The sequence below is a fragment of the Equus przewalskii genome, chromosome 16 (genome assembly GCF_037783145.1).
Source record: "Equus przewalskii isolate Varuska chromosome 16, EquPr2, whole genome shotgun sequence".
NCBI classification, from domain to species: domain Eukaryota; kingdom Metazoa; phylum Chordata; class Mammalia; order Perissodactyla; family Equidae; genus Equus; species Equus przewalskii.
Window position 1 is genome coordinate 76,408,794 of NC_091846.1, and position 17,652 is coordinate 76,426,445.

Genomic DNA, 17,652 nt, shown 5'->3' on the forward strand with positions numbered 1-17,652 from the left:
TTTTACCACGTATTTGTCCTTCCCTCTCTCTAGAAAATGCCTTTGCAGTACAAAAAAATTTAGAACCTATTGTTATGTTTGGTTCCATTCTTGCTTTCCTGTGTTAATTTTAAATGTAAAATCTTTGTGGATACAGACCCACCATCATCATGGGAATTGTGTGAGAGTAATCATCATAGATTTCCATGTGATCAGGTGTCCACTCGAGCTCAGATGATGGCCAAAGCCCTCACGAGCATGAGCATCAAGTTGCTATCATCAGTGTGGTATGTATCATCAACACAGATAAATCACGGCAGTATCTGGGGACTAAACTAAATACTTGTTATCAGGTAGACTGCTGGGTTTCATTATTGTTGCTGATAGTGAGGACATTCAGTGGGGACAGCTGCATATTCCATTAAAGCTCCTTAGCAAAACTTTATGGTGTATTTTGATCTACTTTTTACCCCAATAGCTGAATATTTAGAGACTGAATGTTTCTTTTTAAATATCAAATCATGCCCCCCACACAGACATCCTGATGGAGTTCTGTGGCAACTTGATGATGAAGCCACAAATATACAATACATGCTGAATCAGGGCCAAGCAGTAACACTATAAAAGGAAGCCCGAGCTTCATTATTCTATTTGGTCCCCAGATGGCTGTTTTTCCTTAGGCTGTTTCCTTGCAGATTTTATTATAACAGAAAAGCTCAGAGAAGTGGTGCCGTTTCACTTGACGGGCAATTCGAATCATATTTTTACAAGGTTGCTACGAATCTGCACCTTTTTAAACTTAAATTTGGATAACTTTCCACAAAATTAGTAATTATGAGGGCATTAAAATAGGTCTTGATTCCTGTTGTTGTTCCTGAGTTGAAAGGTCACCTTCAACTCTGTTGTGACAGAAGAGGTCAAGCGTCCTGATGGTCTTTTGGTTAAGAGCACAGTCCTTGGATGCTGCTGCCCATACTTGCGTTCTAGATCCACTGTGCTGCTCAGGTGGCTCTGGGCCATCACATCATCTCTCAGAATCTCAGTTTCCTTATTAACAAAGCAGTGACAATTATAGTATCTGTCCTGTAGAGCTGGGACAATTAAAGTAATTCCTATACATGATGTCCTTAGAACAGTGTCAGACCCTAAATACGTAGAAAAGTGCTCAGTGTGGGTTAGTTTTACAAACATGTGCCCCCTTCTGTTTCAAAATTCTTTCTTATAAATGACTTATTATGCAAATAGAGTTTTTTTTTAATATATATCTTTATGCCTAGGTACCTTACAATGTCATTTTTTACCGTTAGCAGAGACATGGAAGTTACCTCACTCTACAACTTGTATATGTGAAGAATATGTTTCATCCGTTTGTCAATAGTTGATTTTGTCTTAATCTTGAGGCTCCTCTCATGGTTTCCAGGGGCAAACCAGTCAATATCCAGTCTGTGGTTCTAATTTAGTTCTATCTGATAATGTAAACGGCTCTTTCAGAAAATAGGCCTTCTATCTAAGAACAAAAAACTCCTCAAATTGCCCCATGCTTTTCTCCCTGATATCCGATTGATGTCCGTCCAGATGAAGGCAGGAAGGGCTGGGCTTGTTGCTCTGTATCACTGCATCACTGTGGCAAGAAGGAGGTTCTGGAGTTCTTGGTGTAGTGTCCTTCTCATTCCCGGACATTCTTGGGCAATTTTCCTTATCCATCTCGGGGCTGTTCTCTGTAGTGTGAGTGCTAGAGTTCACCTTTACAGCCCCAGAGAGCCAATTTTTTAAAATTTCTGGAATTTGTGAGTTGATTGTGAAACAGTTAAACAAAGCCTATGGTAAAAATTAACGTACTTACTTCACGATTAAGTAGATTGTATTAAAAACAAGGGTAATAAATACTCAAAACTCATCACTTCCTAATTAGTTCACTACCTTCTTGTCTCATTTATGTTCTTGAAGTTATTTACATCTCTTATGTCTATGTGGTGGAAATGCCACATAATTATGTTCTGTCTCACATCTCTTCCCACGTCTGGGTTCAGTGACATCACATTGGTGACTTGAGATCAACCAAGATGGGAGAATTACACCATGGAAACTGGTAACTCCTACAAATCAGGGCTTGATTTATTGTCTTATTGATTGTCCAGGATTAAAGAAGTGACGGATAAAATGTTAATTACGTAGGTTAAAAATGTGTTATGTCAGTACCCACTGTATTGACAACAGCTCAAAGAAATATGATGAAATATGGTTACATTATTCAAAAAACATCACCTGATTCAGCAAAGATGTCTCTCAGGTCACTGATAAATCAGTGACATTCTGACATACTTCATTGTTTCACGTTAATCTGACTCAGGCGTCAGCAAACTCACTCTGTAAAGGGCCAGAGAATAACTATTTTGAACATTAGGGGCCACATACAGTCTGTGTGCACATTCTTCTTTGATTCTTTTGTTTTGCTTGTTATTGTTGTTTTCTTCTTCCACACCCTTTAAAAATGTAAAAATCATTCTTAGTACAAAAACAGGCCCGGATTGAATTTGGCCTGCTGGTCGTGGTTTGCTGACCCCTGGCTCTTACTTAGGAATGTCAATGAAAATATCAACCAAAATATGAAGGTCACCGTCACTCATTGTAACCATAGATTGCTTGTGGATACAAGAGTTCAGAGAAAATCATCAAAAGCATTTTGTGAGAATCAATTGGCTATATGGGATTTACAACAATGAGTACTGTATATTTAATTATTATTTGTAAGTTGTGGACCACACAGCGTCTGTATCAGTAAAACGTGTAATACATTTATAAACACGTCTGTCTATCTGTCTATCCATCCATCCATCCATCTAGACCTCTATCCATCTAGAGATCTTGTTCCAGGTCTGGATCCCATCTCCGTGCATCCCTGAGCATTCACCAGCATGACCGAGACCCGCCCGCTCCTGTGGAGATTACCCATCCATGTTCTGAACCTTAGAAACTGGTCTCCCTGGGCCTGATGGCTTAGCCCTACCTTGGCTGTCAGTGCTCCTGTAGACACCCCTTTGCAGTGTGACTCTGATTCGCATTATATCCCAGGTTGGTTACTCCATTCTGTATTCTCAGCAACAAAACCATGCATCCTCATTGCAGCAACGTCCCTGGACTGAGCCTGAACTTCTGTTTAGAATTTAAACAGACAGTGGGAGCAAGAGACCCCGTCAAGCCTTTATGCTGCCCTCTCTTATTTTCTTAGTCAGCTCAGACTGCTGTAATAAATATATCATAGACTGAGTGGCTTAAACAATAATTTATTTCTCACAGTTCTGGAGGCTGGGAAATCCAAGATCAAGGCAACAGCAGATTGGGTTCCTGGTGATGTTCAGCTTCCTGGTTTACAAATGAGCTTGTTGTTGTATCCTCACATGGTGGAGAGAGCAAACTCTGGTCTCCTCATCCCCTTATTAGGGCACTAATCTCAATAAGGGGCTCCACTCTCATTACCTCCCACATTACTTTCTAATCACCTCCCAAACGCCCCTCCTCCAAATAACATCACATTGGAGATTATGAATTTTGGGGAAATGAATTTTGGGGGGACACATTCAATCCATAGCACTCATCCAGTGAATATTTTCCTCCTTTGCCTAAAATCCTATGTTTCACCTTGCTGGCCACAAAATGATGTCCAAATCCTGTAGTGTGGTGTACAAATGTGTCCATGACACATTTCTCCAAGGAATAACAATGTTCCACTCCTAAGAACTGGTCACTTCCCCATGCTCATCCTTCTTCCATTGCCGGAGCATCGTCCTTTTCACCACATTTTCCTGCTTGATAAATTGCACACTCATCCTTCAAGTGAACATTGATAAATTTGTATTGCTTACATTCTGCACTTAAATTCAACATTTAATAATCAGAAGGTTTTGAGAAAATTTAGAATAAGCCTTAGGGTATGAATTGTATGATGTATTACTATAGTGTTTTATGACTTATCGTAACTATACTAATAGAAATTCTTTTGTGATCCTCATCACCCAGTGCCAGGAGGCTTGATAAGCATGCTAGATATGCTGTCTCCTTTAATTCTCACAAGCCCCGCATGACATGAGTCCGACGATTGTCTGTTATTTTACTGAGAGAAAACTAAGGCATAGAGAAGTTCAGTAGCTTTTCAGTGGGGCCAGGCCTCATTTCCAAATCTGTCCGACCCCAAGGCCAACATGTCACTGATTCACATTATGTGTAATTCACTATGCATGTGTATGGCAGAGTGTATGTAAAAATCTGATGGCATTTTACTCATGTTTTAACTAGTACAATGTGATCTGCCTCACACTGTGTTTGTAGTGAGATCACACTTATGCAAGTGCTTTGCTAGAAAGCCTATAAAGCACCGTGTTGATATTAGTTAATTCAAGATGAATAATTTCATTTGCTAAAAAAATAAATGTTAGGGCAAAAGTGCTATTTATCTTCTGAGGAATTCATTGGTAAACATATTTAATGAACTTTCTGTTGTCTTGAATGGACTTTTAAAAATTAATAGTAAAAATTATGTGAGGGAGCAAGAAGTGCATTTGTTTATTATAAGTACGTAAACAGAGAAGCAGAGAAAGGGAGAATGAGAGTGCCTGCATACCACACAGCAGGGTGGTTCTGAGAAACACAGTGAAGAAAAGACAAGGGCCTTCCCTTCTTGGATTTTTGTAATGGCAGAGAAGGAGGGCACGCAGTAAGCAGATGGACCCACCACCCGATGCTTACATGTGACAGTTGATCCTGGAAGATGGCCACCTTTGAGAAATTTTTTTTGCAACAAAATACAGACATTAGGAGAATCTAGGTTATGAAAAGAATTAAATTCTTAATTGAAGAAAGAATATCATCAAGGGAACGTCATTTGGTAAACGAATAAATGTGGACATGCTTCTATCTAGGAACTGCTTTACTGGAGAGGACTGGGGTGCCCAGGAGTAAGATCAAAGAAGCCAGGCCAAGTACTGCTGTTGGTTGAGACAACAGGAATGTATCAGACTTCCCTGGGGAGAGAGGTTTGGACAAAAGATGCTCTGGTTTCTGGAAAGGCAGTATGGAGGGCATGTTGGGCTGGGTTCAGGCTGTCTCTGCTCACACTACGTTACTCCTGTGTTGGAGGGCTCACCTGTCTCCCTCCTCACACGCACTGCACACATCATGGAAGAGACAGCCTTCCGGAGAGGAAACTGTGCAGGAGTAACCATATCTGCCAAGAGCCATGAAGCCATCTACGGTGTGCAGTTAGAACTGAGGAATATGGTGACAGACCAGACATTAGACACATAGAATATTGGGGTACCATAGAAAAGAAGGTACATTCAGGTAGCATTCCAAGTGACAGAGAAATTTAAAGGAATGACAGTATGCTCAGGGAGGTATACGTTTGAATCTGAGCCATTTTGTGCAGTTCTGTGTTAAAATGGAATAAAAGAGTAACTGTTGCTTTCATTACGTTTGTGTGGAAAAGGCATTAGCAGATTTTTATTAAAACTATGATACTACTATTAACAACGGAAACTGCTGTAGCACTTGGGGAATGGATGAGCCTCTCGTAAGGCTGGTCTTCGATCCCACTGTAAGAGGCAGAGAATGTAATGCCATCAATCTCTTAATGCCCGTGGCATTCCGTGTACTAACGAATTCACTTTCACTCTTCTAATGGAAACATAGGTCACCTTCCAACTGTGCATTTATTCTCATAATTGGCATACATTTTGATCTATTTGACATTGCTAATTTAGATATAAATGGCTTTGTCTCACAGTGCTTTGTGAAGTGTAAGCACTGCCAAGGGGTAACTGCATGAGTGGAAGTTTAATGTGCAAAGTGTAAACTTTTATTGTTTTAAGCCAATAGGTCGTAACAAATTTAAAAAACAAAAATCAAGTGAACTAATGCCCACATGAGCCTAGAGAAGTAATTTCTATTTGTTTATTGATTTTGTTCTGTAAAGGATGTATAAACTAGGCACTTTGAAACAATAAACTATAAGAATGTGTTCCCCTCTCCAAATAATTTGCATGGCTAATAGGTAATTATATTGACAAACCAAGGAATGAGTTTCAATGTGAAGAGAAACACCGCCAACTACAGATAGGTGAAATAAGGTCGGACGGCGATTGATGCATCTTCTTCAGCTTTCACGGCTGTTGGCATTTTAGGCGTTAATGAAATGCTACAACTTGTAGCTCAGGGTGTGGAAGAAGGATGTGCCCTAACTGCCTTCTCCTCTTTCACTCTTTCAGCGCTTCGACTCCTGAAGGAGGGGGCTGACCCACACACTCCCGTTTCCTCAGGAGGGTCCCTGCTCCATCTGGTAAGATCAGTGATAACCGGCGCAAGCCTGGGGTAACACCAAGGAGACAGAGATTCAATTATGGCATCAAAACTCAGTAGCAAAATGTACATCTGACAGATGATCAGAAAAATGGCGTGTCTCAAATTAACAGACTTGGATAATGATAAACTAATATTTATTAATTATTTGCGTTCTAGTTTGTAAATAATCTCTAGCAAATGGCATTAGAATCTCTACCCTAAAGAAGAGGCTTTTGAAAATGAATAGTATTCAACAAATAAGCAAGTTAATATTGTGTGAATTATAAAGTCCCAAACAATCATCTTTATTTTACTTCAACAAGTGGGTTTTATTGTTCCAATGAACTTTTACTATACTCTGTGGCCTCACTCATGGCTCATATAAATGTGAATAAAACTTACGTATTCTTTTGGAAACAAAGCAAGGAATGATTGAGTAAATAAACAAAATAACCACATAAACAAATAAAGAAAAATTTTATTAGCTTCAAGTGCAAGAAATTTTTGCTGGTTCAGTTAAAGGCAAAAATTAAGTAAAAGGGAAGTCAACAATGATTCGACTTAGTGACCTTTAAGACTAATTTAAAGATTAAGCCTTGGTTTTGAAAAATACCATGATTAACATAACAAAAACCCTAATTCAGACTTGTCTACCAAAATTGAAAAAATGCTGCATTCCTTCATGTTCCAGTGAACGTGCAGTTAGAGGCCGTGCATCAGTCAGACAGAAGCTCCCTGACCTGGCACAGCTTCTCAGCCTTGACCACATGCTGGAATCACCTGGAAGCTATAAAATACCCGCACCTACCTCCCAACCCTGCTGTGGAGATTCTGACTTAATTTTGTGGTTGTATGATGCTGAGTCGTATTATGTGCTCAGCAGAACAGAAAAAATACTCCGAATCCGACTATTGATAGGAGACTCTGGGGAAGAATGTAAGCCTTTCTCACTGGCGTTACTTGAGATGGAAAGAAAGATTTCTAGACTACCTTTTCCTTCTCTGGAGTGTTTTGGTTATAAAACCTCTCTGTTTTACACTCAGATCATTACATGGTTTACATGATATCTTCAAGGAGCCAGGCCTCATGTCCCTAGCTCCTAGGTTTGATGATGATAAGCAATCCCAGACGAGCTGCCGACAGCCTTCCATAGATAGATTCTCCTCTCAGCCAGTATCACTGGTCTCTTTACCAGGAGGTCCAGTAATCAGCGTGGTCCCGAGGGGACCATGCCAGGGCCCCTGGCTTCTTTCTTGGGAGTGTCTGCCTCTCCCTCCCTGTCCCCAGTCAGAAGATGACAGGAGAGAAACAGAGCACATGCCAACTGCTTTCTGTCCTTTCTCCTCTCGTGTGAATTCATGTATGCTTACTCCTCTCAGGAAGTTTGGACAGACATTTAAGCTCACAGAGGCTCATTCTTCCATCTGTGACATGGGGATATTATCTGGACCATTGTACTCAAAACAGATACTGCGATGAACACTATATCAAAGTATACGCTGTGATGATCAAATAGATATGAAAATAACTTTTAAGCTATAATGTGCCTTTGATAGGTTAGCTATTGATCAATATATGCATTACAGTATGTTATTTATGATGCGATTTTATATAAATTATATGATTCATATAAATTAACTTCTTTTTTACATTCACGATAGCTCTGTGGGGTTCGGAATAGGCCTATGTCACTTTACCAGTTAAGAAACTGAGAAATAGAAGGGTTAAACAATTTGCATAGTGGGTTCACATTGTACTAGACGGCACTAGAGCTTGAATTCTGCCTCTGACTGTAAATACTATATTCTTTCCACAGTATGTTCCCCAGTGATACCTACAAGGTGTTCATTTAAGTTTTCAGAAAACACGTTGTCATTCCAATTTGACTAGTGGAAGACAGACTTTTTCTGTGAACAAATCATGTCAATTCATTGTTGATATTGTGGGGGATGTGTTATTACTATGTATGTGTGTTTGACAGAGATATATACAAAGAGAGAGAAAGACTGCCACTTCTTCATATTACATCTACCAAATATGTCACCATTATATCTGCAATTCTTAGGGGAGTGCCTGGCACTTAGCAGATGTGGAGTAGATTATTTGAGTGGGTAAGTTAATGCATTAATTACTTAATCAGTTAATATCTGATGCTGTGATAGATATTAGGGGCGCAAAGAGGCAGACACATTCTGTGTCCATACAGAGTTTAGTTTTCTGAAGGAGATAGAAAAATAAACCCCTGATTAGAGCAGAGCTGGAAGATGGATGACCAGGTGATAGTGAAAGAAGATAATAACCAGACCACTCCCCACCTTCAGAGATCAGTTCTGAAGCCTTTCCTAACCCTCCTGATCAGTTTTAATTAGTGTTTTATCCAAGTTTTCATAACATGTGATCCTTGCTTCTGCTATAGATCTTGTCATGATGGATTATGATTAATGGATTTTGTGCCTTTTCTCCCTGCTAGACTGAATTTTCAAAAACAGTGACTGTCTTAGATACTTTTACATTCTTAGCATGTGATTCATAGTAAATATTCAATACATCATAAATGAATGAATGAATAAATGGCTCTAAGGATAAAGGATCTCTTTGGTTAATGAGAAGTTAGCTATTTTAGGCCCAGGTAACAGAGTATAAAGATTCAGAAATGGTAAGATCAGAAGAAAAAAAGAAATGAGAAAATTAAAGTGATAAGGTAGATGGGAAACACTTTATTAATTCTGCATCCAATGCAAATATATCGTGTTTTTATACCGGTAGACATAGGTTGTGAGAGTAAGAAGCAGGGGAAGATGGATCTGGAATATGCATAAGAAAACCTGGTGAAGGCTGAAGGGTTATGGGCTCAGTGCTGTCTCCTTTTCCTGGGTTTACTGAGTAAATAAAAACAAATGAAAAATTGCAGGTTGCCAGAGAGACAAAATTACAGGGTTTCAAAATGCCTTAGGTACTGAAAAAGGCAATTTAGCCATCTAACATGTCAAGTGTGAGTAGCTGACTGTTCGCCCCACGTTTTGAGCAGGCTATGTTATGAAGCTGATGCTTTATCAGCATGAAAGCTCTAATTATATATTCTCAGATTAATGTCTTTGAAAAAAGGCAGCATATGTTTGTGTGGGGCATCAGGAATAAGCTGTGGAAATTGTTGAGGTTTCCCAGAGTTTTGTTTATTGAACTTGATTATTATTCGTTGAGTACCTGACTTTAAGTGTAGATTTCTTTAGGACATTTCTCTTAGAAGTGCCACAAGAACTTCTGTGTTGGAAATTAGTAATTCCCACGGTGTTACAGGTAGATATTTGAGAAACAGGTTTTAATATTTTTCTTCAAAATAAATCTTTAGTTTTATAATCTTTTTAATAAATTTTCAACAAATATGTCTAAATTTGCCTGTTTACCTACCCTTCATTAAATAGTTCATGCATCAAACATATGGCAGGTGTCAGGCACTGTGAGAGACAGAGGGGAAATAATGACAACAAATAACTGTATCTGCATGCCAAGAATTTAGTCTCATGAGGGCAATATAGACAACAACTCCGATTGAACTCTTTGAAAGAACTATGATATTTATGGAGTTGAAAACAGAATCCCACGGGCTTTGCTAAAATGCTGTCTGGGTTTTATGTTACATCCTCTAATAAATGAGCTTTTGGGGAGGATCTCCTGATGGTAACAAAACCCTCTTGAATGGAGTATGAAATGCAAATTCTTTTGATTCTGTGCTATGACAGCAGCAGGCCATAGTGAAAATTAAGTAGAATACCATAGAAATAGGAAATACTTCTTCTTTGACCTGGTGAATTCTAATTTTAACATAAAGACGGGCATTTAAGCGGTGTAATTCCATGTAGCTGTTAAAAATATTAAGCTACAAAAAGTCTGCAAATATGTCCAAGACATATTGGTAAATATCAAAAGCAGGGTAGAGAATAGTACATAGAGTACAATCTGAGAGAGAGAGAGGGAGAGAGAGAGGGATGGAAGGAGAAAGCATCTTTTTCAATAGCAGAGAAAATCTTGAAGACTAGACAAGAAATTTTTGACAGTGACTCAGGTTGGGGGAAGGGGACAAGAATTTTCAATTTCTACTTTTTTCTTTTACATATTCCTTGAACATTTTAAATAATAAGCATGTATGTTTCATATAATAAAAGAAATTAATGCAAAAAGAGTTAGGATTATGTTTTCATTAGAAGCTTAAATTCGGAATGTTTTAATCACCTTCTTACTCTTACAAGAAAATCTGGTGCTCTGAGCTGGGCTTCTCTTTGGGCTTCACTCTGAGTCTCTCTGAAGTCTCAGCAGCTCTAAGAAGCAGAGATAATTAGCAAGTTATACAGTAGCAGTGGTTCAAAAGCTTAAGATCTTTAAAATCAAGCAGAAAATATTATACTTTGAAAAGAGGCAGAATTTTAGGACTCTGGAGAAAATCTTTAAGGAAATAGCTTATTTTTAAAACTCTCTAGGTATTAAAGAACGAAAATCCTCCATGTGTGGGAGTTGCCCAGGCTTTGCCCTGCCCGCCAAGCCAGAGGGTCTGGGCATCCACCATGTAACTCCACCTTCTTTGCTTTCCCAGAAGAGAAACGGCAGAGGCTGCAGGAGTAAATTAATCATAGAAGAAGATGATATGCCCTCTCCAGGGGCTGTTCCTTGGGAGTTTTTTGGGCGACTTGGAACATCCATACCAGATGGTGCAATAGGAAGCAGAGAGGCAAATGAAGGGGCAAGGTGGAAGTGAAAGGATGATGTCAGTGAGAGAGAAAGCTGGACCATTCTGATGTCTGAGGGTGAGAGATTGCAGGATGCTGCAAAGTGCTGGAAAACACAAAACAGTGTTGCCATGGACTGTAAACAATGGCCTCTTTAAATTTTTCCAAGGATGTGACTTAATATTCAAATTCTTGACTAGGTTTTACTTTTTAAAATCTAGTATCTCTTTGGTCTATGAGAATCATGGCATCTGTAACTGGAAAGTCCAAGTCGAGGAGTTTAACTCATTCCTATAGTATCCAGCTATGGGTGTATTTTTACTATGGCTACTCATGTGCATGACTTAGAGGGTAAAAAGGCAACAGAAGAGCAAATTGAGATCCTTGGAAAGCCACCAGAAATTGAAAGGAGTGGGTTTTCCATTTTTGAGTAAATATACCACACAGAACTAACTGGTTCATTCAACATCAATTACAAAAAATTCCTTAGGGGGCCAGCCCCGTGGCCGAGTGGTTAAGCTCGAGCGCTCTGATGCGGCGGCCCAGGGTTTCGCCGGTTCGGATGCTGAGTGCGGACATGGCACCGCTCATCAAGCCATGCTGAGGCAGCATCCCACATGCCACAAGTGAAAATATACAACTATGTACTGGGGGGCTTTGGGGAGAAAAAAGGAAAAATAAAATCTTTTAAAAGAAAGTTCTCATCACAGGAAAAAAATTTGTTGCTGCGTGTGGCGATGGATGTTGACTAGACTTATTGTGGTGATCATTGCACAATATATGCAAATATAAAAAAAAATTCCCTAGTGAAGTTACCAGTGAGATTTTGTTTATGTCTACATCAATGGAACTCAATTTATAAAGAGTCAGAACCCTTTCTTATAGGGGGAAGGCATGTAGGTGAGGAATTTTTCATAGATTTAGAACTGTGTGCCCCTCCAAGAAGACTTTCAATCAACCAGCATTGAAGAAACCACTGGTACTGAATCTTTTCTAGGGGAAGTGGAATGTCTTATCAAGGAAATTTCTCCCTTAGGTAAATGTGAAACTCACCTACTCAGAAAGATCTTCCGTAAGCAGCTCTAATCATTTATTTGACTCCCTAGGCATGCCAGATTATATGTAATTCCAAAAATGGCTATTTTCATCCCTCCTCAGTATTATTCATGCTGTTTCCTACTTTGGGGTCCTTCTCTGAGATGGCCCCACAGCTCACTGCATTCCTCCATCTTAGCTCTCTTATGACTGCATCGCCGCATTGATTTTAGGCATTGGTTTAGAGATGATATCCAGTTCATAATACCAACCCTCTGGCTTGGCGCGGCACTGGCCACATGGTAGGTCCTCAGTGAATACTTAATTAATTAATGGATCATGAATCTCAATGCCTGCCCCCCAGGCCTTTAAGACTCAGCTCCTGTGTTCCCATCCTTAACTGTCCGATTCTTATCAGGCTGTTAAGTACCCTCTACTGTGACACCATAGAGTGCTCTCTATACCCTCAGTCTCATTCCACTGTACTGTCTCCTTCTCAAGGGTAGTTACTTTGTCGTTCAACTTTACATATACATTACCAAGTACAGCGCCTGGAATATAGTGTTGCCTAATAAAATTTTGGCAATTCGCAATGAAGCAAACCAGCCCTGCAGCTGAAGGAGCAGAATTTACATTTACTTAAAAGGATAACAGTCGTATTAGGAGTTTAAAATTTCTGGATGTGCATCGGTGGTACATCTGAATCCCTTTAGTAAGGACCTGTTTCATAATGAGAGTCTCATTCAATTGGCTGGAAGCTATGGCTGTTTGGAATGCAGGTCATTATAACTATAATGCAGGAAATAATAACTGTAATTCACCTCAGAGTATTCTGGGAGTTTATCTACAGTGAGGTAATCTGGAGTATAAATATTTACCAGAGAGAAGATACATGAAAAGCAAAAATGGTAAGGAATATATTCAAGATGACACTGTAATGAATATGATCCTTCCATGTGATATAGTGGCAGAGAAGTGGGAGTGATTTTGCACGGATCCAAGCACCGGCTGAAAACGATGGCCTGTGGGACTGGCATTGAAAACAAAGGACCATATGGAAGTTCCCGAGTAATGTCAGAAATTTTGGAAATTGCAACAAATTCAAAATCATTCTGCTACTGATATAAATCTCTCCCTCTCCTTCTTTGTCTCTCTTTCTCTGTGTCTATCTCTCTCTGTTTCTGTCTCTCTGTCTCTCTGTCTGTCTCTGATTGTAGACAAGTTTTTTTAACCACTGAGAACCTGTAAACACGGGACAAGAAAATGGATGATGGCTAATCCAAATGGACTGTACAAATCATATTACTTCCCCTCCCCACAGCTCCCAGAGAATTCAGAGATCTTTTTTGGGTGGTTTATTAGTAGAACTGTGCTTGGCACATGATAGCCATTCAATAAATGATATCCGGATCAAACTGGATGCTGTTCTGGTAACTCCTTGCTGGTCTCCTCTGCCCTAATGCTTTGTAATCAGTACAGAGAAGAGGAAAGGGAATTTGCACTGAACATATATAGATATTGAGAAAACTCGTGGTACAGATCTGACCCTAGTTTAAAAAGAAAACTGGCAAAAGATAACTTTCATGTATGAACCATGAAATTTGATGTGTGAACTTAATGTTCGTATCAAGTTTTGATTTTCTGAGAGAGATTTCTGTATTGTTCAGGGCATACTCATTAGCCAAAGAGAAGAACTAAAAAAACATAAAATACCTCTTATAACAAGACGTAGGGAAAAGACAACACATTCTAAGTTTAAAATTGTCTTTGTTGTCTAGTTTCTATGGTTTTCAGAGTCTTTTCAGCTGAATCAATAATACACATGGTATTGAGTTTGTACATTGAGAAATATTACCTTTGTTTAAGAACAATGAAAAATGAGTGAAAGAATGCATGGCCAGAGGAGCTGTGAACTGCTGAATTAGTGTTTGAAGTGTCAGTTGTCACTTTCTAATCCTAGTCACTTCCGTGAACATCTTTTAGGAAGGAGCTATTCGTCATGTTGCTCTCTAAGTATGTTTTAAGAAGGCAGAATGGAACATTTTGGTCATAGATTGGGATATTAGAATTTAGTATTTCAGAGTGGAGCTAATCTTGGTGATGGTGAGCCAACAGGAGTGGGTGACTAAAGGAAACTGGAGGCTAAGGTTACTGGAGTACTGCAAGGAAGACATTTTAAGCTCTCATGTAGGGTGAGTAACCCCAATGTTGATGATGCCTCATCTGTTGACAGTGCTAGGATTGGAGCAAAGACTGTGATCATGGTCCCTAAGCCTTTGATGAAAGAGGAGAGTGACCAGGTTGGGAGAAGAGAGTAGTACATAAGGTAGGGTGAATCTTGGAAAAAAGGACGTTAAGATGAATATGCACTGACTCTAGAAGAATCAACAACAAACTCAGAAAATGCTCATACCTTTTCAGGACCCTATGGGAGAATTTGTTATCTACACTGGAGAGGGCTGTAGGAGAGATGGTGTTTCCAGAGAGAGAGATTTCCATTTAGGTTCTCTGGACATTTCCAGATGAGGAGAGTTTATCTGAAATGGATTGGGTTCCAGAGGTTCAGTAGAAGGAATAGTAATGTGTGGACATGAGGAAACCCTGAAGACAGGTGGAGTAAGTGGCTTGGTGGTTCAGGGAAGGCTTCGTGGGCATGTGGCCCGTGCAGTCACACAGGGCCTTGTACTTAGAACGGCCCATGCTTGGCTTCATGCTCTGCTGTCACCATCTTGAAATTCTTAATAATTTTTTTGATAAGAGGCCCCATGTTTTCATTTTGTACTGGCTCCCACAAATTATGTAGCTAGTCCTGCTTGGCCCTTTGAGAGGTAAACAATGGTGACAGGAAGAGCTGGGAGACTTGGCTCTAAGCTCCAGGCGGAGATAACTGGTGGGGTCAGAGTTCTGTTGAGGGTGATAAGGTGGGAGTTCAGCCATTTTTATGGTGCTATAAACTGTCACCAGAAATTGGCTAAAGTGGTAAAGAACAACTTGAATTGGGAGACAGATTTGCCATCTTGAAGCAAATACTTCCTGGGAAAATTAGGTTTACTATCTAACAATGATATTGTAAGAATATTGTAACAGGAATGTTCAGCCATCGTAATCTTTTCAGACAAGTGTGATTAGAAGGTATTTATTGCTGTCAAATTATTATTCATAACCCTCTGAAATGTGAATCTAAAACTTACATCACTTGAGAGGGACTGATATCACTTTCAGCATTGGTATCTAATTAACTCTTGTTTGGTAAAAGACACTGAAAAGCCAAACCCTAGTATCTTTGAATTGTAAATGTGGATTCCTGAGGCGCAGGTTGAGGATATCTTGACAGGCACAGAAGGGGAGGTCACATCCTTGCTGATTATGCAGTGAGCTATCAAAAAGATAAAGAGAGTGGAATAGGAATTACTTGCATATGAATTTCCTAAAACAAATTAGATCCAGGCCACAAATTCTAAAACAGATTTATTGAGCTTTGATACTCTGGTTCTTACCTTATCAGTCATTATACCCAATGACTGTGGGTGGGGTCACAGTCCATGTCTTCGGGCCCCAATGGTAGTGACCCTTTGTTATTATTGCACTGATGTGGAACATCAGATACACAAAGATTTTAGTTCAAAACTGAAACTAATCCCTCAAATTTCATGTTAGCCGTTGCCTAAATGCTTCTTTGCATCCTGACACTAAAGCCTGCTCACATGTTCCTCCATAAGGAACTCACACCATGATTTTGCATTGTATTTATTGTACATTCATGAGACTATCAGGTAATGGAGAAAGATATGAATCTCCTTCAATGATTATATTGTGATTGCGAGCCACAATTCATACATCTTTTTTTTAGTGAAATATCAGGTCAAATCTTTTGCCTAATTTTTAAAATTGTGTTGTCTTCTAGTTGCTAATTTTAAAGATAATAAAATGAATAAGAAAACATACATTTATTCATGTGGTTCCCATTTCCGTGCTATCATCTGTTTGGTTATCAGTCTGTCTGAAGTGTTCCTGCAGTTCACTGACGCTCTGTTCATTTATTTAAAGTCATTTTTCTCTCTGTTTCATTTTATGTAATTTATATCACTGTCTTCAAGTTCACTGATCTTGTCTTCTACAATATCTGGTCTGTTGTTAATCCAATCCAGTAGCATATTTTTCATCTCAGCCACTGTAGGTCTCATCTCCAGAAGTTAAATTTGAGCCCTTCCGTGTCTCTGCTTACCATGTTTAACAGTTCCCCCATCTCTTTGAACACATGAAAATATAGTTATAATAAGAATTTTAACAGGTGTATCACTTCTGAGTTGGTTTCTATTGATAACTTTTTCTCTTCATTGAGGTTACTATTTTTCTGATTTTTTGTATGTCTAGTAATTTTTTCTTGGCTGTTAGACATAGTAAATTTTGCCTTGTTGGGTACTGAATATTTTCGTAGTTCTATACATAATCTTGAGCTCTATTTTGAGGGCAGTTATTTGGAAACAGTTTGATCCTTTCAGAACTTGAATTTAATATTTTTTAGGTGGCAACAGAGCAGAGTCTAGTTTAGGGCTAATATTTCCCCACCATTGAAGCAAACCATGTCTGGTGCTCTACCCAATGCCCCATCAATTATGAGCTTTCTAAATCTGACTGGGGGGACTCGGCACTATTTCTGGCAATTTATGAGCTCTGAGTTCTCTTCTTTTTCAGGGGGTTCTTTCACTGAACTTACGTGGTTTCCTAGAATGTATGTGCCAATCATGACTCAGCTGAGTACTTGAGGGAGACCTTCTGCAGATCTTTGAATTCTCTCTCTGCAGCTCTGTTCTCTCTGCCGCTCCACCCTGTGCATTCTACCCAACTTGGTTTCTCTGGAGCTCCAGTTCAGTCTCCTCTTGAATGGCCCTGTTTGGCTGCGGTTCTCCTTTCTGAGCTGCAGCTTGGGAACTCCCTGAAGGCAGTAAGCTGGAGCCACAGAACAATAGGGCTGCTTGTTTTTTCCCCACCTCACAGAGGTCATATTCTGTTTGTGTGTTTTTGTTTTTGTTTCAATTGACTCAGGCAAGAATGTAAATCTTATCCCTGTTACTGAAAAGTGGAAGTCCTCCAATGATTTGTTTTTAATTATGCTATCCAATGAGTAGGTGGATAAATAAATTGATATGGCAGTAGTTCTGGTGGTAGTATTCTTTGGTGCTTCTTTTTGAGAGGGAAATCTGTTCTACGTATCCAAATCCTATAAAAAGCATACATTTTTCAACCCAGAAATTTCACTGATAGGCATTTGACCTATAATAGGTCTTTATTTATTTATTTATTTTTCACTAATTTTACTAATTGCATTTAACATTAATGTATCCTATAGATATAAATGTTAAAAAGACTTATACAAGGACTGGAAAATTTGTAAGGCCCAGGGCAAAATGAATATGTAGGATGCTTCAAAATATTAAAAACTCAAGATAGCAACAGCAGAGCATTAAACCAAGTGCAAGACCCATCTAAGCACAACTGTGTAAATCATACACCTGTGGAACCAGTTCTGACTTATACGTATACTATTTTTATGAGTTTTAACTATAAATAGTAAATAAAAAAT

General features: G+C 39.1%; 1 protein-coding gene across 4 annotated transcripts in view; it reads left to right on the forward strand.

The window, feature by feature from the left end:
* The window catches only part of MYO16 (myosin XVI), a 597,681-nt gene that overhangs the window by 181,524 nt on the left and 398,505 nt on the right, over positions 1 to 17,652 (forward strand). For all 4 annotated transcript variants that reach the window (XM_070579270.1, XM_070579268.1, XM_070579272.1 and 1 more), the window contains exon 3: positions 6,240 to 6,310. In XM_070579270.1, the coding sequence (XP_070435371.1) occupies positions 6,240 to 6,310 (71 nt within the window). The remainder of the gene's footprint in view (positions 1 to 6,239; positions 6,311 to 17,652) is intronic.